Genomic DNA, 23,595 nt, shown 5'->3' on the forward strand with positions numbered 1-23,595 from the left:
CCAGGACAGAGACCGCAAGGTGAAGAAGACAAGCAAGGGGAAAGACCAGGTACAGAGTTGGAATTGGTTCCTTTATGGAAAAACTGAAAATATAATAAAAATTAAAATAAAACCAGTTTTAAAAAAGCCAGCCCCTGGAGCTTCTACCTCCTGCCTCTGGCCCTCCAGGGGGATGAGGCCCTAACCCCAGGGCAGCAAAGGATGAGGGCTTTTTTGCTCCTCCTTGTCCCCCATTCTATCCCCATCTTTATCTCCACAGTGGGGGGCCCCGAGAGGAACCAAACCTGGGTAAGGGAGCAGGAACCCAAGGCCCTGTGGCCCAGGGAGGGACGCTCGTATGCCCTCAGCCCCAAATCTCCTGGCCTGTAGTGTGGGCATGGGCAGGGCCCCTCCTGGCCAGGCCCAGCTAGGATTGGGGCTATTAGTTCCAGATCTTGAGAAAGGAGTCCCAGGAGCCTGTGGCCACAGCCATGCCATCATCAGTGACCCCGAGGCAGCTCACGCGGTTGTCGTGGCCAGCGAGGACACCTGTGAGGAAGGGATACATGAGAACTCATCTGTCCTGGGTTCCCTGTCCCTGCCTGCCCCTGCTCAAGATCCAGCTCTCACCTGCACGGTCGCCCTTCATGGCATCCCAGATGTTGCAATTGAAGTCATCGTAGCCAGCAAGTAGCAGCCGGCCACTGCGCGAGAAGGCAACAGAGGTGATGCCGCAGATGATGTTGTCATGAGAATACATGAGGAGCTCCTGGTCCGCCCGCAGGTCAAAGAGGCGGCAAGTGGCATCATCGGAGCCCGTGGTGAAGGCGTAGCCATTGGGGAAGAACTATAGGACACAGGACCAGAGTGTGATGAAGGCATAGGGCAGGCCAGGAGCCTGGCAGAGATGGCCAGCCCTGCCTGCCCCAAAACTTACAGCCACGGCATTGATGTCAGATTCATGGCCAATGAAAGTCTGTCGGCACATCGAATCCCGCACGTCCCACAGCTTGATAGAGGCATCACAGGCACCCGACACAAAGGTGCGGCCATCGGGGGCCAGCGACAAGGACATCACATCCCCACTGTGTCCAGCAAAACCCACTGTCTGCTGACCTGTCTCAATGTCCCACAGGGCACTGGAGAGATGATAGGAAGAAGGGATCAGAGGGGTACAGGATAGACTCCCTGCCTCCCTTCGCCTCCACCATGTGAGCCTAGCCCTGACAGAACATCCATGGAAGGGGTGCCAGGAACTACTGGGTCACAGAAGCCTGCTCTTGTCCCCTCCTTTCTACCACAGGAGAGAGAGGCTAGGTGTTCAAAATAAAGGCTCTGCCCTTGCTCAGGGTACTATGTGCTGAGCACTGAGGCAGTGGCCTCCCAGGTAAGAAGTGTGAGTGAGCCCCAACTGCCTAACCCTGGCAGGGCCTCACCAGGTGGTGTCCCCAGAGCTGGTGATGATTTGGTTGTCATCCAGGAAGCGGCAGCACGACAGGTACCCTGGGGAAAGGGGCTGGTCAGCAGGGTCTCTAAAGGAGGGCAGGACAGCCCCTCTCGCACCAACAGCACCTATGCCCTACCAGGCCCCTCTCACCAGTGTGGCCAGGCAGCTCCCGGCTGACCCTGACATTGCCCTCACGGGTCTTGAGACTGTAGATGGAGCAGATGTTGTCTAACCCCCCACAGGCCACAAAGTTCCCTGAGGGTGCGTAGGCACAGGTCATGACCCAGGAGGAACGCAGCGGGATGGCATGGACCTAGGGAGGAAGGGTAGTGCCCATAGTCAGAGCCAGCTAGGCAGGGCCTGCTGCCCAGCCCCATCCAGCCTCAGGCACTACTTCTACCTTGTTGGTGGTATAGCTGTCCCAGATGATGAGCTTCCCATCCTGGGAGGCACTGACCAGCAGCCTGTTGGAGAGCGGCAAGGGAGAAGAAGAGGGGCTAGGATGTGAAGCCTCCTCTAGAGGAAGGATACCCTTCCCAGTCTCCCATCTGGTGGGAGGCACTTCTGAGACCACTCCCAGCAGCAGCCCAGAAGTTCTCGTCTGTATAGTCCTCATTCCCATCCCCTGGGGATATCTGGGAGTCTCTTCCCAAATATACTTGGTGACATGGGCACTGTTCATCCCCACAGATATGCAAGGCTAACCCTTCCCACTGCTCCCATTATATCTGCTATAATTTAGCCCTGGGGCAAACACAAAGGCTCAGCACCCAGCCTCAACCACACACACACCTTGAGTCTGTCCCCCAATGCATGGCATAAATTTTTGCCAGGTGCCCACGGAGGGTCCTCCGTGTCCTCATCTGGATTCTCCCCACTGGGTCCAGCCCAGCTGTGATCTAGAAGATGGAGGTAGAATGCATCAGAGAGGGTCAGGCAGTAGGGCCCGCTAAGCAGAATGCCTCAAACCCTTGTTCCTTTCCTAAGCCCCAAGTCCAACCCTGGATTCATCTCACCTGGGTCAGTGTTGAATCCCCACATGCTTTTCGGGCATCCTGTAAGAGATGGCAGAGCTAGTCAGAAAAAAGCAGGAGAAAAGATGAGGAGGAGGGAAAGAGAGAACACAGGAGACAGAGGAGTGGAGAGGATAAAACAGGAAGGGATTAGGGTACCCCTCCACACACACACAAAGAAGACCCCTAACCCCAACCCCGCACAGCACACAGACGCCTGCCCTGCCCACTCAGTCCCCCCAGCTTGCCCACCAGGCCCTCACCCGGATCTGGTTCCGGAGCTGCTCAGCCTCCTGTCTCAGTTGCTCCAGCTCACTCATGGCGCCGGGCCCGTGGGGCGGGATTGGGGGCGGCTGGGGGGCCGCGGGACGGGGGCTGGGGGAGGCAGCTCCTCGCCGCTGGCCCGAGGCCTGGGGGATGCAGGGCTGACGTCAGGCCCAAGGTCGCAGGGAAGGAGGGATAGGTGGGGTTGAAGCACTGCCGGAATGGGTAAGCACGGGGCTGAGGAAGGAGGGAAGGGGCGGCAGCGGTGGCGGTGGCGGTGGCGGTGGTTCCCCCAGGCAGAACCCGAGGCCTCTGGCACAGAAGAGATGTGGCCTAGGAATAGCTGACTTCCCCAATCTTCCTCCTGCCCCCCGGAAACGGAGCGGGAAGTGCAAGAGGAAGCGCAGGGGAAACCCCTCCCTCGGACAGCAGCCCAGGCGGGACACCCGGGACAGGAACTGGGGAGGGGAGGCAGAGAGGCGGGGAGAGTCCCTTTGAAAACAAATCTGGCGTCCACCCGGCCCGTACAGGCACCGCCCTCCTAGCACCTCATTTTAAAAGGGGCGGTGCCTCTTTAAATTCATCCCCACGCACCGCACACCCTCCACACACACCCCCAAGCTTAGACGGTGGGGGCGGCGGGGGGGGGGGAGGACAAGAGGGGGAGGCGACCAGAGGGGGAAGCTGGGTTGTTCGTGGTGTTACCTAGGCAACCGTCACCCGGACTAAGAGCACCTCATTGGTGAAATGCCCCCACCCTAGCCCAGTTGCCAAGGCAACCACATCTAAAGCAGAGACCTGTGGGGTGGGTGACCCCACCCCCGGCCATCGCCCCCGCCCGACCCAGCCTCCCGCTCCTCCCCAGAACCGGCCAGGGTGGCTGTTTACAGGATTTGGGAAAAGCCGATAGAACACTAATAGGTTCGGGACGGCTCACTCCGGATAATCCCCGGGCCGGCTGCGCCCCATTAGCCGTCCGGGGCGGGTGGAGGCGAGAGTGGTTGGGAGGGCAGCCTCGAGCCACTGCTCCCTTCAGAGACGCGGCTGCCTGCTCCGGCGCGCCGCGCAAAGCCCGTGGGAGCCGCTCGCGAGTAATTAGGGCTCCAAAGAGAGGTTTCCGGCCCCGAGGAACAGAGCTGCTCTCTCTCCGGCGCTGGCGGGCTGGCGAGCGGCGGCCCCAGGCGGCCGGGTTCTGCACCCTCAGCACTCAAGGAGCCCTGCCCGCGGGCTCGTCGCCGGGAACTGAGGGACCTGCCTGGCTTTGCTCCAGGGCCCTGATTCCTGCCCCCCTACCCCTTTGGACACCTGTGTGATCTGGCCACGCACACAGCACTCTCCGACCTGGGCGTCCCCCACCCCGCTCCCACTTCCCCCAGGCCTGGGCGTTCCTCTTCCCAACGCATATTTCCCCTCTGTCAGTTCAGTTTTCTACGCTAGTGCCAGGAGATGCCCCTCCGAAAGAGCGAGGAGGGGGCAAAGCCCCCCACTCCACCTCCTCAGCTTGGGAAAAAGCCCCTTCCTACCAGCTGCCAGCAGTCCCGGCCAGGCGGCAACGCCAGAGGCCGGGGGCAGAAGGAAGCTGACCAAGAGGAAGCCGCTGGGGGTGGGGGCGACACTCCTAGTCCACAGTCCCATCACCCTCCAGGGTCTCCTCAGCGGCCCCCGGATTCTGGGCACACAGCAGCCGGGGCCCCGAGAAGTGGGGGTGCCACCGCCTCTGCAGGTCTGGCGGGGCGAAGGGAAGGTAAAAGGGAGGGTCCCGGATCTGGCAGCTGGAAGGCACGGGCTGGTGTCGCGCCGCGAAGCGCAGTGGGCCTGGTCCTCCAGCCCCCACGACCTCCATTTTGCCCAAAAGAAAGCTAGGCAGAAGGTGGGAACGTCCCGGAGCTAGACTTGAGGTTAGGGCTAGTACAGGGAATGGGGTGTCGAGGACTCCCGTCCAGTGTAATGGGGCCAGAAAACACGGGCAGAACCCAAATTGAGAATAGGGTGGAGGCAAGGGAGGGGTGGCCTCGTGGCCTTGCCTGCCTCTATCAGAATTCTGGAGTTTTGCACGGCGAATGCTGGCAGGAGTGCGAAATGGGAGGACACGAGGGGTGCTACCGAGGGGCAAACCGGGTTGAGAGTGGGGGCGGAATGGTGCCTAGAGAAAGCCCCAAATCTGCCCCCCAACTTCATAGGAAGCAAGAAAGGAAGGGCTGGGATGGAGTCTGGGGTCAAGCAAAATGTGCCTGATAGTGCAGGGAGCGCGTGCATTATTGAGAGCGAGGGTCTCCCGGTTCCCCTTCCGGGTTTAGGAGCGACGAGGCCAGAGGAAGGGAGGGGAGGTCTAGGGAGTTACGTCCGCTCCCAAGAGGCCAGATCGGGACGACAGAAGGAAGAGAGGTTTCCCCCATGGGAATTTGGGGATGGGTGGGGGACGAGGACTCCTTTTGTCAGCGGAGGTACCTGTGGCGGCAGGACTCTGCGAAGGGTCGCTAGAGAAGAGCGGAAGGTCTTGTCTTCCTCCGCGGCGGAGGCGGCAGCGGCAGCGACGCGGATGGATTTTCTCAGTCACCCCAACTCAACCGTCCAGCGCTGTTCTCCCCAGAGCGGAGGGATCCCGCCCGCCAGTGACGCGGCCGTCGCCGCCGCGCCCAGGGCCCGGCTGGGCAAGACCAACTACCTAGTGGGGGGGAGGCCGGAAGGGAAAATACTACTTAAGGGGCAAAGAAGTGACTCCTTCAAAACGAGGATATTACTCGGCAGTATTTGGAGGCAAACAGAACAAAATTAATGCTTTGCTTCCCGAAAAGGAGTAAGACATTCTCACTGGAACTAACAGAGGTGGTATCGGCATAGGGGAGGGTGAAACCACTCGCTGGTCACGTGACCTACTCTCCCAGGTTGGGTGGCTCCAGACTGGGAAAGGAAGCTGTACGCCCCAGTTCTCAGTTTGACCACGCCCCCGCCCTGATGAGGCCACGCCCTTCAGGGGACCGAGCTGGAGAGATCGTGACACCTCGCAGGACTGCAGGCGTTCTCCAGGAGGCTGAGGGAGATGCAACGGTTCCAAAAGCTCCTGAACAGGAATGAGTGGGGGCCACTGCGGGCCTCTGGGAACCTGAGAATTCTTTGAGAAGGAACTTGCCCAGGCAGTTTCCCACCAGAAGTGGGCTTTTGTAGAACTCTTTACATACAGATCTGCATGACACTGTAATAACTCATATTTATTGAGTTCTGTACTTATTTAATCCCCACGACAGTTCTATGAGGTTAAGTACTAGCATCGTTCCCATTATGTAGTAGTGGAAACAATTCCTAAGGCTGCAGAGTAGCGACTTCGTAGTGATAAAAATACTATCCTCTTAATCAGGTGTCCCCAACCCCCATCCCCACCCCCGCCCACAGACCAGTACTGGGCCAGTACCGGGCCAGTACCAGCCACACAGCAGGAGATGGGGACGGGGTGGGGAGGGCGTGGGCGATTGCTTCATCTTTATTTGCAGCCGCTCTCCAGTGCTAGCATCATTGCCTCAATTCCACCCCGCATCATCAGGCATTAGATTCTCTAAGGAGCCCCAGTCCCTGGCGCCAAAAAGGTTGGGGACTCCTGCTTTGGTGAACCCATCTCTGGACCATCCCTGTAAAGGCATGAGAAGGTAAATATAGGCCTGTTTCTATCTCTGTAAAATGGGAGTGTTGAAAGCTACCTGCCCTGTAAATCACCTTGGATTGTTATGAGGTTTTCCATGGATTGTGAAAATACTTTGAAAAGTTCAAGTCAATGAAAAGCCTTCACTGAGACCTCATGCAATTTAAAAAGTAAAGTATCAACACAGACACTTTTCATTTTGCCTTTGTTAAAGGCATTACAAATAGCTTTCAAAGCACAACTTTTTAAATAAAAGTCACATTCCTACTTATGTACATATTCCATTTATGTGCACTTACCAATTACCAGTAGATAATAGATGTTAATTAGATGCGAGAACTTAGAAGGGACCTTATAGATAATTTACTTCAATTTCCTCTCAATCTACAAATGGGCAAAATGACTTTCCCTAAGTCACTTAGAAAACAAGCAGACTAGGACTAGAACCCAATTTTCTTAATCTATACAGGGCATCTAACACTGCTTCCTCTCACTTTGGTTTCTTTGCTAATATGTTTCCCTGTTTTAACTCATTCAGCAAATATTTATCAAAATCTCAATGATCTATCAGGCACTGTCCTGGGCACTGAGGGTACAACCGTGAATACATTCACTCTGCTCTGCCTGCAAGTAGCTCATAGTTTACAGAGGAGACAGATTGTAGATGATTAATTAGTACTGGTGTCCTGGAAGTGGCACTTACTGAGAGCAGAACATTTGAGAGAGAAACATCAAGAGTTTTAAGTTGGGACCTGTTAGGTTTGAGGTGCCTAGGAGAATATTTAGTAAGCGGCTGTCCAAGCAAGTCTGGGGCTTAGCAGAAGAGTCTAGGTTGGATTAGAGCCTTGAGAGTGAGGCATTTTAAAGCAGATGAAGTCATAAAGAGGTTCACGGAAAAGACAAGATGGCCTAAGACCAAGTCCTGAGGAGATCCAACATTTAGAGGTCAAGCAGAGGCAGACAAGCTCCCAAAGGAGAAGCCAGAGAGCTAAGGAAAAAATCAGGAGAATGTGGAGGTCTGGAACCCAAAAGAAAAGAGTGCAGAGAGATGAAGCAAGACTGGACTGGGAGGTGTTCATAGGACTGAGTAAAATGGAGGCCACTGGCAACTTTGCCGGAACATTTGCAGTGGATACTCTGCTTGCAGTGGGCTGAAGGTGAGTGAGAAATGAGGCTGTGGAGACAATTCAAGTAGCCAAGGCTTTGGGAATCTTGGCTTAGAGGGGGTGTAGAAAGAGGGGCATTAGTGGAAGGAGAATGTGGTGTCAAGATATTTGTTTTTCAATGGGAGCTACTGGAACTTCTTTAGATGATTATGGGAAAGACAGGTGGGGTGATGGCGTGAGGGAAGAGGTGAAAGATACTGACAGGTAGGGGATGACTGGTTGTGGACCAATTTTTCCAAGAGCACATATGGAGAACCTGGCTCTGATGGGTCATGGAACACTTCCTTCCTTCCTCTGACTGCTCTTTTTAAAAAATATTTATTGATTGATTTTTTAATGCCTACAGCACCTGGTGTCCTTGGGTGGTCCCCCATCCAAGTACTAACAAGGCCCGACCCTGCTTAGCTTCTGAGATCAGATGGGATTGGGCATCTTTAAGGTGTCATGGCCATAGATACCTCTGACTGTTCTTTTTCAGGCTTCTTTGACCACCTTCTCCTCCTCAGGCCATTCTGTAAACATAGTTTTTCTTAAGATTCTGACTTCAGCCCCCTCTTCTCACTGTGTTATTCGCTGGTGACTTCATCCATTACTGTGACTTTAACTACCCCTAATTGCTCATAACTCTCAAACCTCTATCTCCAACCTATATGTCTCTCCCCATGTATGACTTGGTGTATGTCCAACTGCAGACTGAATATCTCCATCTGAATGCTCACAGACAGTCTTGTGCTGGAGTCAGCTTGTGCCAACTCAGACCAGCTCACAAGAGCCCATTGTGTACCTCTCTTCCCTGCTCCTTGTTCAGGGAAGTCATGTTGATAGAAGTAACTTGTAATTGTCATGGTGGGTGTATTTACATAATGGAACTTGGCAAATGTTTCAGATCAGGGCTCACCTTTCCCAAAGAACTGGTTGTTAAAACATTTACTATACGCCACTGTTTTAAGACATCTCACACTCAACATATTCAAAACTAAATTAATCTTCTTCCACCTCATTCCACTCTGCCCAACCCTGCCCTGTCTCAGAATCTCTTGGCCCAATTAACACCACCATCCACCGAGAAGCTTCTCTTTTCCTCACTGTGCATATCCAAAGGATGGTCAACTAATTAGTATAGTCCTAACTGCTATAACAAAGGGTCCCAAAAATCCAATGCCTTAAGCGACAACCCCAAAATAGATCCTCCAGTACTGTGGGGGCATCTCTGCCATTCCCAACAGTAGTTTCCATTTCGTGTCCAATGTGGCCCAGGCAGCTTCCACTATCGTACCTGACTCTCATCCATTGAGAAGGGGGTGGAATGGGAAGCACAAGTATATTTCTGTCTAAGGATACCACTGACTTCTGCTCAGAAGTTGGCCAGATGCAAAGCAGGCTGGGAAATGTAGTCTCTAATGATATACGCTGCTAAAACATTAAGAAAGAAAGAAGATCCCTACTGATGTAAGGCTAGCAATCTATCTTGTCAATGCTGCTTCTCGTATATTGCTTAAATTTATCCCTTGTACTGTATGCCAACTTCTATTATGTTGGTTCTTGCCTAGTTCCTAGCTTCTAGAATAGCCCCTCCCTAATCAATCTACCAAACAGCTGCCAAAGATACCCTTCTAAAATACAAATTGGATCATATAACTGCTGTTCAAAACCATGCAGTAATTCCCTATCGATTTCATAAGAAGATCCACACTTCTTTGCATGACATACAGCCTGGGTCTTGTCCTCTCTACTCAGAATGCCTTCCACTCCCACTCCAATTCTATTTCCTTGTCACCCAGGGAAATCCAGGTCTTTTTCCTCAGGTTTTGTTTCAATATTGTCTCCCTGACCACACTGTTGTTTGTGACCCACTGCAATGCAGACTCCATTCCTATAGCAGCTTTACTGGAGTGTTTATTTCTGGGCACTTGCTTCCTGCACTAGGCTAGGGGCTCCCTGTGAAGCCAAGGCACTTAGTTTATCTGGCAGAGGGCTTGGGGAGAGCTCACCAAGCACAAGGTGCCAAATCACTTCCAAAGTGTGGGATCTGAGGGCCCAGGCCCTGCTACCTTTGATGTTATCACCAGTGCTCAGGTTAGGCCCACCTGAATGTGTACCTGGAATGTGAGAACTTCCAGATGACTTTATTTAATTGTTTAATCATGCGTCTTCCAGGATAAACATTAAACCAGACAAGAGTCACATCGAGTTATGTGAACCGTTTTATTCCCTGATAGCAGGCATCTAGAGAACATCTATGATATGAATAGAAGCATGGTAACATTTTCTCCAGGATCAATACTTTTCACAGTTCAAATCTCAGTTGTTACTTACAGCTGAGTGACCTTGGACAAGACACATAACCTCTTCATGCCTCTATTTCTTCTGCAAAATGGGGATAATAATCAGTCTTTATGAGGACCAACTTACTTAATACTTACATAAAACATTTATAACAGTGTCTAACATGTAGTAGATGCTTTGTGTTGGCTAAATAAAAATAAAGTTTGGGCATGAATGAGATGGTCTTTGACTACTTTTCCAGGTTATCTCCCCCTGACAATGGTCTCGGCCACCAGCTCATATCTAACCCTCCTTCTATACTGAGGTGTACAGTACAGAATATTCTGGGCAATTTCTACATTTGCCAGGAATGTTCATGTGTCTAGACCTTTGGATATGCTGTTCTCTATGTGAAAGACCTTTCCCCCTTGTTCACCAGCAAGCCCCTATTCATCCTTCACAACTCAGCTCAAACTTCACTTCTAAAACCCACTAAGGACTCTCAGAGACAGGTGGCCTCTTCCTTCTCTGGGTCTCCATTTCACCCCACTTTCATGCATGTCTGAGCTTCCCACTACACCCAAAGTTCCTGAGAGCAGGGATATATCTTATGCAATTCAATATCCCCATGCTTCATACAATGCCTGGCACACCATAGGCATAAAGGATGTTTGTTGAATCAATGAATGAAATATATTAATAACCTCTACCTTAACTACTTCCATAATACAATAGAATAGCATGTCGGATCCCATGACAAATGAAGATTGACCACAGTTGACTGAGAGGAAAATCAAGTTTAATCCAGTAATTAGCCTACTTGCTTTTCCACCAACCAAGACAAGAAAATTCACTTCTCATTACCAAATAGACTACAGATTCCTAACTTATCAGTAATAATATTAAAACCTCAAAAACTCCCCAGGGACATTTTTAGGATCCAGTGTTTACTGAATATAGTTTTATGTCCTGAGCAATTAGCCAGCCACTTGATTCTGGCATTAGATTGAGTCTTCACCACCAGCTGTCCTGCAGATGGGAACAATGAAGCTTGAAGAGGGACACCGAGGTGTTATGAAACAAGGTCATCTGTCAATTGGCTGATAAGAGATGTACGTTCTAGCCCTGTCTCTGTCCCAACGGGCTGTGTGACCCAAGACAGGGCCCCGCCTCTATCTGGGGAAATCTCTGTAAAATCTGGGAGTTGGATCCACGATCCGTAAGATTTCTCCCAACTGGGGAAGTTTCTGAATGTAAGATCCAAACTGGGGGAGTGAGTATAGGAACTGACAAGGTGAACTTACAAGAGATGTGAAGCAACATCATTAAATGTCAACAAAAGGAGATGTGAAGTCCATGAATAGGATCACTTTCCCCTCCAAGGTTCCTTTAATTCTCACCTCAGCATTTTGAAAGATGAAACGATGAAGGCACTGAAAGGTTAAGGGGCTCATCCAATTCATCCAAGCCTTAATTTACAGAAGCCAATGACCGACCTAAGGTCACTCAGGAATATTCAATTTCCAAGCTCCTGGGTTAGCTCTCTTCCATATAGCTCATTCATCCCACCGAAGCCTAGACCCCTCTAGTCTGCGGAGTCATGCCTGGACTTGGGACCAACCCTGGGCATGGAAAATACCCACATCGCCAGTGGTTAGCTGATGATCCAGCTCAAATCATCTGTCTTTTGGCTGGGGATAGGTGGAGTCTCTTTTAGAGTAGGTACCTAGTGAGCAGAGAACCTTCAGGGGCATGCTGCCACCACACAGTATCCTCTTCCATCTCTGATTTAATGTTTCTCCTACTCCAAAACAAGTAGGTGGGAATGCCCCCAACACATACATGTGTTCACATGTATATTTGTACACATATACATATGCACACGTATACTAGGACATGTAAACACATGCATACAGGCATACATACACACATGCTCTCATAAGAGTCTCACAGCTAAGCCAGGCTGTAAAAGCTGCTCCTTCACTTTATCAGAACTGTTGTGGAGGCGGCCTCGGTGCCAGGCGTCCAGATGAACCTAGAAGCCTTCTAGTGGCTTACTTGTTAAAAGCCTTCTGAGGAGAACAGATGAAGAGAAAGGGAAAGGAAGCTAAAGCTGGGCTAGCTGAGCACCATATGTGAATGTGTATACACGTGTGTACACATGTGTATGTATAAGGCCCAGGCACCAGGGGGACCGGCAAGGAAAAGAGGAGCCATCAAAAAGTCCAGGGTAGAAAGAAACGAAGATGGAGACACACTCCCTCCCATACCTCACCCTCTCCTTCCCTTTTCTCCCTCTCCTGGTGATTTCTTTCAGGTTTGGGGATGGCAGAACCTTGCTCAGGAGCGTGAGGACGACGACTCTCCCGGACTATGGCGCAGTCTCCGTAAGAGCGAGGAAGCAGGGACCCCATCGGTCACCCTGCAGAGTCCTGGTTTCCAGATGGGCACGGTCACCATCTTTTCGTATTCCTGCTCTATGCCTGCCCATTCCTTAGGTCTGGTCTCAACGTCCTTGCTGTCCTCTCGCTAAGCCGCCTTAGGTCGACGTGTCGGCCCCTTTAAAGCAGCAAACCCCAGCCAGGTTATTGTCTCTGCTCGCAACCAATCCTCTGTGCTGTTGGGGGCGGGGGATCCGGCCTCTGGATTGGCTGTTCCGCGCCCCGCCCCTACCGGGATCCCGGGAGCTGTCCGGTTGCCTCGGTGCTGATCCCGCCGCCGCCCACGGACCGAGAGCAAAGCTTAAGAGGTCACTATGAGCGGGGGCGTCTACGGCGGAGGTGAGCGAGCCTCAAGCTTCGGGCTCCCCAGCCTGGCGCGGCCTCACCTACAGCCCTGAACCCGCGCGACCCATGCTCCGGCTATCCCAGGGCCTGTCACCTTGGCGCTTGAGCAGGTCCAGCCCCGGGTTTGGGTCCTGCGACACTCCTACCTTCGGTCCTCTGGATGCTCGTTCGCACCAGCCCCAACCTCTCCACCATTCAACCCACCACCGCCCAGCCCCTGGCTCCTTCCTTCCCAACAAGGAGAGTGGCCTGAACAAGGCCACTGGGCAAGAAGGGACTCTCGAGTCTTGACTCCCCACTCCCAGGATTCTGGACTCCAGGCCTAGCTCCCACCTGCCCCGGCCAGTGTTAAGGAGGCGAGACTGTGGCTCTGCCCTGATCTCTCCTCGGAGCTATCCAGGGCAGAGAGTTTGGGAGAGACCTTCTCACGGGCCTGTCTGCCCGCACAGATGAGGTGGGTGCGCTGGTCTTTGACATTGGCTCCTTCTCAGTCCGCGCTGGGTACGCTGGGGAGGACTGCCCCAAGGTGAGCTTTCATGTCCCTTCCCCAAATCCTAAGGGCTCCTGCCTTCCCTCCAGGCTTCCCAGTGGCCCCGGGCTCTCACAGCCCAGAGAGAAGCTTTGCAGAGGGGATATGTGGGAGTAAACTGAGGGGTGGGCTCATGGCCCTGACATGAGCCTGAACAGGGTCAAGAGGTTGATTCCTCTCCCTGCCCATTCACCTTTCCAGGCTGACTTCCCTACTACTGTGGGGCTGCTGGCCGCGGAGGAGGGGGGCGGGCTGGAGTTGGAGGGGGAGAAAGAGAAGAAAGGGAAAATCTTCCACATCGACACCAACGCCCTCCATGTGCCTCGGGATGGAGCAGAGGTCATGTCACCCCTCAAGAATGGCATGAGTAAGGGGCCCCACCCACTGCCTTTTGACACAGACCTGGAGTCCATCCCACAAACTAGGACACAGTACCCCACACCCATGGTGTCTTCCTTGCAGCTGCCCAAGTCCCAGGGATCCCCTCACTGCTTCCCACAGCTGCCTGGTTCCCACCCCAGGGGTCCCACCAGATACCTGAAAAAGGGGGATTTCTGCTGGATCTGGTCTTGTTTTTCCTCCCCTGGACTTGGTCTTTCCCCCTCCTTTCCTTCCTGTTTCTGGAACCCTGTCTGCCCACCCTCATCTCTTCCTGCTGGTCTCCTGGCTCCAGTCGAGGACTGGGAGTGCTTCCGTGCCATCCTGGATCACACCTACAGCAAACATGTCAAGTCTGAGCCAAATCTACACCCAGTGCTCATGTCGGAGGCCCCGGTAAGTGTGTCGTCCAACCCCTGGTTTAGCCCTGGGGCCCACCATTCAATTCTCTTCTCAAGCCACTGCCATCAATTACTTCACCTCAATTTTCAGACTTTCCTTCCAACCACATCTTCAATCGCTTCTCTTCCTCCCTGGTTTAGTCTCCATCCCTCTTTCTCCTACTCTATCCACTTGCCTTCCCTTAGTCAGCTTTATGCAATGCCCTTTTTTCCTCCTAAAGTCCTTTTTTGACCTTTTAACTTAAATTTTTTGTCAGTATTATATATGCACATGTAGAATCAATTTGAGAAAAATACTGCCATTTATACACTCCTTCCATTTCTCCTTTTCCAGAGACAACTGCTTTTTTCTCTTTTAGTTAATTTTTTTTGTCATTTCTCTTATAGCTCTAAATATCACACTTAAATTGCTGCTTGTGGATTTTTTAGTTTTAGGCATTATCTATGGATTTCTGACTATAGAAAATGAGCATTTAACTCTCTTTTTTCCCCTAGCCCATACTGTACATTTCTTACTTCCAACATTAAGTAAAGTTGTATTTTAGGTTTCTTTAAAATTCGTATTCAGTATTTACACTGTTATTATATAGGCAATAAATTATGGTTACTTTTCTTTTCCTGAACAATCTTTCATTTTTCCTAGAACTGAATCTTGTCTTTTTTTTTTTTATTTTGCATAATTTCGTATCTAGTTATTAATGTGACCAACCCTACATTATTAATCAGTTATTTACATTTTCTTAAAACATTAGTTTCTTTAAGTATTCTATCAATTTCATCTTCTTAAAGACACTTCTTCAAGAACCCACTTTGGACTGGTTGCTCTTTACAAAGAGGGCATAGCTATCATCCTGACATCTCCCTTCACCATCATCCTAGGAAATCCCTTTGTCTTTCTCCTGTAGTAGAAGTTCTGTTTCCTATATCTAATGATGACTTCTCTTGATTTACTCCCTTATTTTCAGGGAGCACATCCTCAGGGAGCACATCCTTAGAAAAGTAATGGGAAATAAACTTTTCGAGACCTGGCACATCTGACTGTGTTGACAGCTTAGCTAGGTATAACACTCCAAACTGAAAATCATTTTTTTTCAGATTCTTAAAGGTACTTTTCCATTGTCTTCCGGCATTCATTTTTCCCATCAAGAAGGCTGGAATATCCAATCCCTGATCCTTTTATGTAATTTTTCTTTCTGAAAGTTTATAGAATTTTCACTTTTTCCTTAATTTCACAATGTTATATTGGTTTATTTTCATCCATTGCTCTAGACATACGTCCCTTCAATATAGAAACCTATGTATATCAATCAGTGAAAAAATAATTCAGTAATTATTCAATTCAGTAACTTAAATTATTTATTTATCTCAATTTTCTCTGTTGAGAAGTCTTATTGTTTGGATTTCACACCTCCTGAACTGGTTCTCTAATTTTCCTTTCTTTTCTTTTGTTTTCCACTTCTTTATCTTTTCTTTGAATTTCAAAGATATTCCCTCAGCTTTATTTTTTAATTCTTCTATTAAGTTTTTCATTTCTGCTCATGTATTTTTAATTTTCAGGAGCTCTTTTTCATTACACAAATGTTACTTTTTAGAGCATCCTATTCTTGTTTTATAGGTGCAATATCATCTGTTATAAGGATAAGTTTTGTTTTTGTTTTTGGAAATTTTTATCTCCTTATATAATTGTTCTTTCAAGTTGTTTTCTTTTCTGCCTTTTTGGGGGGATCTCTATCTCATTTGAGAGGGTTTTTTTTAGATTTCTGCAAATCCTTGGTTGTCTGCTTATCTTTAAGAGAGAGGACTAAAACACTGATTGGAAGCTGTGTGGGGTGGGGGAATTGTTGACTATGATCTTTGCTATAGAATGATCAGACTGGAATGTTTTTTAGGCAGCCTCTGATAGTTAGAATCTTTGGGTCTTTGATGTAACCCACAGGAAAAACTTCCACCCTAAATATAGGCATGGCCATCCCCACTCTGAGAGCCAAGTGAGGAAATAGGGCTATATTCTCAGCCTTCCATATGTGTGGCATCACTTAATTTCCTGCTTTAAATATGGTGTCCTTACTCCCAACTGTGTTAAGTGTCCCATCAGTTCAGAAATCCAACATTTTACTCTGTGCAGGTTGGGGTGGGCAATAGCCAAATGACATGGAATTGGGGAGAGAATTTAGGGATCTGTTACTTGAATAGCTTTAAATAATCTTATTTTAGGTTTCCCTTCACCTCCACTTCCAGAGATATCTGAAACTGTCAATTCCTGAGCCTTGTGAGGATTCTGTGATTTAACACAGGTTCCTGTTTTTTCTCACTTTTGGCTTAAGAGTCAGAATTCTTGAACCTATTAAGTCAGTTACCACTCACATATCTGATTTCTAACTTTCAAAAATACGTTGTTTTCTCCTTTCTTATTATTCTTAATCCTTAATGTTTTCTCTCTCTCCCCTCCCTCTCCAAGGTAAAATTCACATAACATAACCTTAAAACCTTTTTAGTGTTAACAATTCAGTGGCATTTAATACATTCACAATGATGTGCAACCATTAATTCTATCTTGTTCCAAAACATTTTCATCACCCAAAAAGAAAATCCATTTTCATAAGGCAGTTTCTCTCTACTACTCCTGCACCCTAGCCCTTGGCAACCATTAATCTGCTTTCTGTATCTGTGGATATAGCTATACTGGATTTTTCCTATAAATGGGATCATACAATTCGTGACTTTTTTACTTTTTATTTTTTAAATATATTTTTAGGTGAGGCAACCCTTGGTTGACCTCACCGATTGCAAGGACCTTGTCAACTTACAATCTCTTATTTTTTAATTTACTTTATATGCCTACAGCACCTAGTCTTCCTTGGTGGTCTTCTATCCAAGTACTAACCAGGCCCGACCCTGCTTAGCTTCCGAGATCAGATGAGATTGGGCTTGTTCAGGGTAGCATTGCCATAGAAAATTTGTGACTTTTTGAGTCTATTCTTTCACTCAGCATAATTTTGAGGTTTGTCCATGTTGTAGTACATATTAGTACTTTATTCTTTATTATGGCTGAGTAATATTTATTGTATGGATATACCACAATTTGTTTTTCCATTCATCCATTGATGGACATTCGTTATTTCCACTTTTGGCTATTGTGGATAGTGTGCCTATGAACAGATGTATACAAGATTTGTTTGAGTATCTGTTTTCAATTCTTTTAGGTATTTAACAAAAGTGGAATTGCTGGGTCATATGGTAATTCTATGTTTAACTTTTTAAAGAACTGCCAATTGTTTTCCTCAATGACTGAACCCTTTTACCTTCCCACCAGCAATATACAATGGCTTCATTTTCTCCACATCCTTTCTAACACTTGTTATTTTCTGTTTTGTTTTTTTTTTATATATAAATTATTATTACCACCCTAGTGGGTGTAAACTGGTGTTTCATTGTGCTTTTAATTTTCATTTTCCTAATGAAAACAATGTTGAGCATTTTTTCATATGTTTGTGGCTTTTGTGGGTTTATGTCTTTTCATTTCTAAATTTTTATTTTTCTGTCAGAGCAAGAACACTTTGTTTTGAATGTCTCCCTTCCCCCCATCCCTGGATTATATCTTTTTAAGTTGCCCCTTTACTCTTGTTTTTCTGTGATCTTGGAGGGGAATAAAATTAGTGTTTGTATTCAGTCCATTATGTTTACCCAGAAATCCTCTTCTCCAGCTTTCTAGCCTCTGAGATGATTAGAGTGGGGAAGACGAGTGATGTACTGGGGGCTAGGAGGAGCCTGAAGTGTATATATTATACAATAAAGAACACTGGACCAAGAGTCAAGAAACTATGACTCTAGACCTGTCTCTACCAAGAGCTTTCTGGGTGATCTTAGACAAGTCACTTATTCCTCTGAGTTTTGTCTTTTTCAGCTGGGTTTGGATTGTGATCTTTCAAATTCTTTATAGTTCTCACATTCTAAAGGTCTCTATGTGTCAAGGGGCTTAACCTGTGTCCCACAGTTGTGTGTGTGTGTGCGTGTGTGTGTGTGTGTGTGTGTGTGTGTATGTTCATGAGTCTGTGCCTCTCCATTCCTGAATCCTCCCTACTGCACTTTCTCCCCAGTGGAACACACGGGCCAAGCGGGAGAAGCTGACAGAGCTGATGTTCGAGCAGTACAACATTCCTGCCTTCTTCTTATGCAAGACAGCTGTACTTACTGCGTATCCTCTGGGTTAAGCTGCTCTGCCTGGGTGGAGGGCCAGGGTTTGGTGCGTGATGTGTTGAGCTATGGGCAGACATACATAGAGATGAAGTCCTCGATGGGCAGACACCCCCAGGCCCATTAATGCTGAAAGCCCCTGTGGGCTAATTGTCTTGGACCCTGTGGTGGCCAAATCAGCAGCCCCTACCATTTCCTTGGAGTGACAGAAAGTTAAACCAAGGAGATAGCAGGGACTGGGGCTGGGAGGGATATATGACGCTGAAGAGTTTCCTTCCCAAACAACCAATCAACATTTGTTTTTTAAGGGATTTACCTTGCACTGAACTCTGTGCTAGGCACTGGGGCAATATGGCCCTTAATTTTAGGAAGCCCATAAGACATAGAACCAAGACTAAAGAGAAGCTGGGAATTCAGAATGATAGAATGAAGGAAGATGTGATTCAGACAGGGAAGAAATAACAGGGGTCTCAGAAGCCTTCCTCCAGCAGATGGGCAACAAACCAGGAGACATTTGCAGGCTAGGAACAGGCTGGACCCCGGGAAAGCAGAGAGTTGACCAGATCAAACCTGGGTCCCAGTCCTCTCACTTGCTGCTGCTATCTCTTTGACCTACCTATTCTATGCCAGCTTTGCAAATGGACGCTCCACAGGCCTGGTGCTGGACAGTGGGGCCACCCACACCACAGCCATTCCAGTGCATGATGGCTATGTCCTGCAGCAAGGTAGGGCCTCGGCAGAGGTTGGGGGTACCTTGGAGGACAAGTTCCTGACACCCTTCCCCTTCTAGGCATCGTTAAGTCACCCCTGGCAGGGGACTTCATCTCCATGCAGTGCCGAGAACTCTTCCAGGAAATGGCCATCGACATCATCCCACCTTACATGATTGCAGCCAAGGTGGGGCCTCTGGGGTATCCTAGTACTACTAACCTTAGGACTGTTGACACACAGACCCATCAGATATCAGAGCAGCGAGCAGCAGGACCCCCAGAGGACCCTGGGTCCAGTTCTTTAATTCATAATTGAGGCATCAGATATCTGGAAAGGCCGAGGGATGTGGCCCAGGTCACACAGCCAGCTAGTAGCAGGATTTGTAGGATCAGCGTGGTGAGTTCTGGGGTCCAATATACCCAGGTTCAAGGTCTGCTTCTACCACGTCAGCAGACCTTCTACCAAGGTCTGCTTCAAGTTGTGCGACCTAGAGTGTGAGACTGAAAGTCCCCAAGCCTCGGTTTGCTCTCCTGTAAGGTAGAATAACAGCACATAGGGCTGCTGTGAATGTTAAATGAGATATTGCGTGCAAGGGGCCACCCTGGATTTCCCCATGGAACATGGCTCAGTAAAGGCTGTTTTCTTAAGGTTCTGGACTCCACTGTGTTTCCTAAATCCTCAGCTTTCACTGATCCAAGCCTTTCAGACCAGCTGCCTGAGTGGCACACATGAAGACAGGTTCTCTCCATTTTCTTTCCTCTAACAGAGAAGGAGAGAAACAGCTTTTGTGGGCAACAGAGCAAAGAATCCAGTGTTCATTAGCTGCAGAGCCAGCTAGTGTTAGGAATGCAGGTGTGGTCAGGGTTGGCTGGGCAAATGTGTAATGGGGAAGGATTCTCATAGGCTGTGCCCCAACAGGAGCCTGTACGGGAGGGTGCCCCCCCCAACTGGAAGAAGAAGGAGAAACTACCCCAGGTTTCCAAGTCTTGGCATAACTACATGTGCAATGTGAGGCACTGGAGAGGTTCCCCTGAAACACCGCACCCCTCCCAACTCCTAGTCCCCTGCCATGAGTAAAGGGGAAGGGACAGAGGCCCTGCAGGTGGGATGTGGTAAAGGGAGGCTGAGGAGGGAGGTCAGCCCTCACCACCTCCCTGGGTTCTCAGGAGGTGATCCAGGACTTCCAGGCCTCCGTGCTGCAGGTCTCAGACTCTCCCTACGATGAGCAGTGAGTGGGGCCCACAGCTGGGGAGTGGGAAAGAGGGCAGGCCTGGGGCTCAGGGGAAACTCTGGTCATTTGTGAGGATCCTAGACAGAGTTTTGCTCCTTCTCACACAGGGTGGCTGCGCAAATGCCCACAGTGCATTATGAAATGCCCAATGGCTACAACACAGACTATGGTGCTGAGCGGCTCCGCATCCCTGAGGGCCTGTTTGATCCCTCCAATGTCAAGGTTGGGCTGTGTAGAGGGCACTGGGTTGAGGTTACCTGTCCCTGGATACTGAGGTGTGGGGTCGGGGGGTGGGATGGGGTGGTGTGGGGTGTGTGTGTGTGTGGGGGGGTGGCAGAAGGCCCAAAGCCCAGGTCACCTTTCTCTGCAGGGCCTGTCGGGGAACACCATGTTAGGTGTGGGCCATGTGGTGACCACCAGCATTGGCATGTGTGACATCGACATTCGCCCGGTGAGGCCTAAGCCTATGGCTGGGCAAAGAAGCCCATGAAAACTGGGCAGACAGGGAAGGGCATTTCCCTCTCTGCTCACAAATTCTCCCTGCTCTCAGGGCCTGTATGGCAGTGTTATTGTCACTGGCGGGAACACACTGCTTCAGGGCTTCACTGACAGGCTCAATCGAGAGCTTTCCCAGAAGACCCCACCGGTAGGAGCCCACCTCCAGCGAGGGCCCTGGTCTCCAGTCTTGGCTTAGTCCTTCGGGACCAAGTTCTTCCTACTTCCCAAATGCCTAGTGTTCTGGCCACCATAAAAGACCCTTCCCCCGTGGCTTCCAAATCTTTCCCACCCCCAGCCCTCTCCTTTCCCAGAACCCAGGTGGCTCCTTGCTGCCTTTCTTTCTCCCCAGAGCATGCGACTGAAACTCATTGCTAGCAACAGCACCATGGAGCGCAAATTCAGCCCCTGGATTGGGGGCTCCATCTTGGCCTCACTGGTGAGTGTGAGAAAGGGCCTGCTTAGCCCTGACTGTGGGAAAGGAACAGCCCTTGAAAACTCCCTCCCCCGCCTTGTCTGCTTTCTCATTTATTCATTCAACAAACCTTTAGTTTTGAGAAACGGCAGTCAGTGCTCCTAGAAATGTGAATGCTCTGTCAGAATACAAATCAGGGAGCATAGGGATAGGAACTTGGAGAGGTTGGTTGGGATGAGATTGTGCTGGCTTTATGTGCCAGGGTGAGGCTCCCGCTGTTCTTATTTAGCCGAGAGGCAACACTGAAGGTCTGGGGCAAGGCAAGGTGATGGTCACAGGCATGTTTGGGAAGACTATGTCTTTGGGGATCAGTGTGTGAGTTGGATAGGGGAACTTGCAAGGAAGCCTTATTGTCCTAGAGTCGTAGAGTGGGTAGCAGTGGTGATACGGTAAGAGCCAGGGGCAAACAGAGAAGGAGGCAGGCAGGTTGGTTCCAGGGCAGTAGGTGGTGAGTTCGTTTTGGACCTACTGTTAGGACAGAAGCAAGATGTTGAGCAGGGAGCTAGAGATGCAAACTGTATCTAGAGGGTATCAGTCACATAGAGGGATAGCAAGGCTATGACAAGACCAGGAGGACATCCAATAGAGGGGGAGGCCCCAGGGAGAAAGAACCAAGGGTCATAAAGGCAAGAGGCTGACAGTTAGCTCAGGGCTGGCAACATGTCAGCTACGCACAGTTATTGTGGTCCTCCTGTGCGCTAGAAGTGGACAGACAGCCTGATACAGTCCCTGCCTCCAGGAGCAGGGACCATCTAGAGGTCAAGATGATTAAACAGGAAGTCACAAAGTATGAGGGTATTCCTTTAAGGGAAGACCTCATCCAGTTCGGGGGTCATGAAGGGCCTGTAAGGAGCATTCAAGCTAAGATAGGAAGACTGAGTAATAACTCTTGAGGCAAAGATGGAGAAAGGGTACTTGGACCATGGAGAGAGGCAGGCAAGGCCAAAAGCAGTGGGCAGACACATTTGGATATGAGTTTAGGAAGCTTACTTGTGCTCAGTGGTCTCAACTGTGACTGGGGTTTGACAGAGGAGTGGATATCAGGAGATGGAATTGAGAGCTTATCGGAGGTCTGACTGACAAAATGTGGATACTGGGTACAAGAGAGAAAAGAGAAGAAGTCCAGGATGAGGCCCAGGATGCTAGCTTCTGGGATCTCTGGTCAACGGAAACATACTGTGAGCCACAGAAGCAATTTTAAATTTTCTAGTGTTAAATATTAATGATAGAAAATATACTTTGCCATATTAAAGAGAGTCAAAGAATCAGGAGAAATTGAGTTTAAAGAATATATTTTATTTAATACAATATATCTAAAATATTATTTCAATGTATCATCGATATAAATATGATTGTAATACTTTATACTCTTTTTTTCTGGACTTAGTCTTCAATATCTGGTGTGTATTTTACACATAGAGCACCTCAATTCAGACCAGCCAAATTTCAAGTGCTCAATAACCACAGAAGCAAATTTGGGCCAGACCTGGAGAGTCTATTGACCGTGGACATGTTGAGTTTGAGGTCTTGAGGGACACTTAGGAAGAGGTGTCCAAAAGACACCTGAATATTTGGGTCTGGTACTCAGTGCAGAGATCTGCAAGAGAAACGCGAGATTGGGGGTAGGGTGGGGGTTTAGCTCATGCGCAGAAGTCACCTGAGTAGATGAGCTGGTCCAGGAAGCCTTGCTCCGTGAGCCGAGGAGAGAAACAGGGACAGAACCAGAGATGCAGGCACTAACTTTCAGGCATAGACAGAGCAGTCATCAAAGAAAAAGGACAGTCTGGGATGCCTAGGGCAGGAGATCCTCAAGAGGCAAGTTTCAACAGGGGGTGGGGACGGGGTGCCACTCCATCACAAGTCAGGTGGTGCAGGAATGATGAGGGTAAAGGAAATATTTTTTTTCTTGGGATGAGGGAGATTTGAAAAGTTTGTTAAGGCCTGATGGAGTGAGGAGATAGCTGGTGAAGGAGTGTGTGTGTGTGTGTGGGGGGTATTGGAGTTGACTGACATGGGGCTGTAAGCTCCGCCACCCAGCTTGAAAACAGTGCCTGGCCCAGAGCAGACAGGTGCGCAATAAATACTTGTTGAATGAATGAATCAATATTATGATTGAATGATATGAAGGGGGTTACTGGCCCTCTAAATATGAAGCAATTGGCGGAAAAATGGGGGCGGGGTTGTCGTTGCTGGAGGAGGAAGGTGGGTCCGAGAGGCTATATATAGATATCTCAGTGTAATAAAATAGCCCAAATAGCCCAGAATATTTCAACGTAATAAAATAGCCCAGAAATAAACCCACATCTCACTGCCAATGTCATTTCCCGCACGCAGGGCACTTTCCAACAGATGTGGATCTCCAAGCAGGAATACGAAGAGGGCGGGAAGCAGTGCGTGGAGCGGAAGTGCCCGTGAGGGTTCCCTTCCCCACCCACAGGCCCGTGGACAGCAGTGGGGGAGGGGATGCGAAAGGAAGAAAAGGGCTTTCCCGCCGAACTCTTCAAGCGCAGATCGAAGTCCCCTAACCCCTCGATGCCCCTTTCTCTTCCCCATCCCTCTCACATCCTCTTAGATTGCGCTGTTTCTGGGTTGAAAGGAGTAAAAATGTTTTAAGAAAAAAACAGTTT

At 49.3% G+C, this 23,595-nt stretch overlaps 2 protein-coding genes and 1 pseudogene across 4 annotated transcripts; 1 reads left to right on the plus strand and 2 right to left on the minus strand.

Annotated features, from left to right (window-relative positions):
• Positions 1-50: 50 nt before the first annotated feature.
• On the minus strand, positions 51-5,309 carry GNB2 (G protein subunit beta 2). Its single transcript, XM_016124787.2, has 10 exons — positions 5,152-5,309; positions 2,703-2,849; positions 2,443-2,481; positions 2,219-2,325; positions 1,827-1,890; positions 1,577-1,739; positions 1,416-1,482; positions 917-1,118; positions 610-826; positions 51-528 (listed from the first exon to the last, which is right to left on the minus strand). The coding sequence occupies exons 2-10, from the start codon at positions 2,757-2,759 to the stop codon at positions 422-424; spliced, it is 1,023 nt and encodes a 340-aa protein (XP_015980273.1). The 5' UTR covers positions 2,760-2,849; positions 5,152-5,309; the 3' UTR covers positions 51-421.
• A 7,105-nt stretch (positions 5,310-12,414) lies between these two features.
• Positions 12,415-23,589, plus strand: ACTL6B (actin like 6B). Of its 3 annotated transcripts, XM_016124842.2 has the most exons (14): positions 12,415-12,548; positions 13,004-13,080; positions 13,285-13,450; positions 13,757-13,857; positions 17,960-18,057; positions 18,687-18,781; positions 18,847-18,953; positions 19,686-19,775; positions 19,934-19,995; positions 20,106-20,220; positions 20,369-20,449; positions 20,549-20,644; positions 20,846-20,932; positions 23,303-23,589. In XM_016124842.2, the coding sequence occupies exons 1-14, from the start codon at positions 12,524-12,526 to the stop codon at positions 23,381-23,383; spliced, it is 1,281 nt and encodes a 426-aa protein (XP_015980328.1). In that variant the 5' UTR covers positions 12,415-12,523; the 3' UTR covers positions 23,384-23,589. The 3 variants fall into 3 exon arrangements, with proteins under 3 accessions (XP_015980328.1, XP_015980327.1, XP_015980330.1); XM_016124841.2 differs by having other exon boundaries at positions 12,440-12,548; positions 13,285-13,857; XM_016124844.2 differs by lacking the exons at positions 13,004-13,080; positions 13,285-13,450 and having other exon boundaries at positions 12,440-12,548.
• On the minus strand, positions 16,698-16,816 carry LOC118607540 (annotated as a pseudogene).
• Positions 23,590-23,595: the final 6 nt, after the last annotated feature.

Source organism: Rousettus aegyptiacus, unplaced genomic scaffold, assembly GCF_014176215.1.
Source record: "Rousettus aegyptiacus isolate mRouAeg1 unplaced genomic scaffold, mRouAeg1.p scaffold_m13_p_8, whole genome shotgun sequence".
Lineage (NCBI taxonomy): Eukaryota > Metazoa > Chordata > Mammalia > Chiroptera > Pteropodidae > Rousettus > Rousettus aegyptiacus.

Excerpts from the sequence above, each read along its gene's own strand:
- ACTL6B (XM_016124841.2), top strand. The coding sequence starts at position 12,524 with ATGAGCGGGGGCGTCTACGGCGGAG. Across the intron at positions 13,858-17,959 it reads TGCTCATGTCGGAGGCCCCG|TGGAACACACGGGCCAAGCG; the intron begins GTAAGTGTGTCG and ends CTTTCTCCCCAG. Across the intron at positions 20,933-23,302 it reads GCTCCATCTTGGCCTCACTG|GGCACTTTCCAACAGATGTG; the intron begins GTGAGTGTGAGA and ends TCCCGCACGCAG.
- GNB2 (XM_016124787.2), bottom strand. The coding sequence starts at position 2,759 with ATGAGTGAGCTGGAGCAACTGAGACAGGAGGCTGAGCAGCTCCGGAAC. Across the intron at positions 827-916 it reads CTGACATCAATGCCGTGGCT|TTCTTCCCCAATGGCTACGC; the intron begins GTAAGTTTTGGG and ends TGTGTCCTATAG. Across the intron at positions 529-609 it reads CATGAAGGGCGACCGTGCAG|GTGTCCTCGCTGGCCACGAC; the intron begins GTGAGAGCTGGA and ends CCTTCCTCACAG.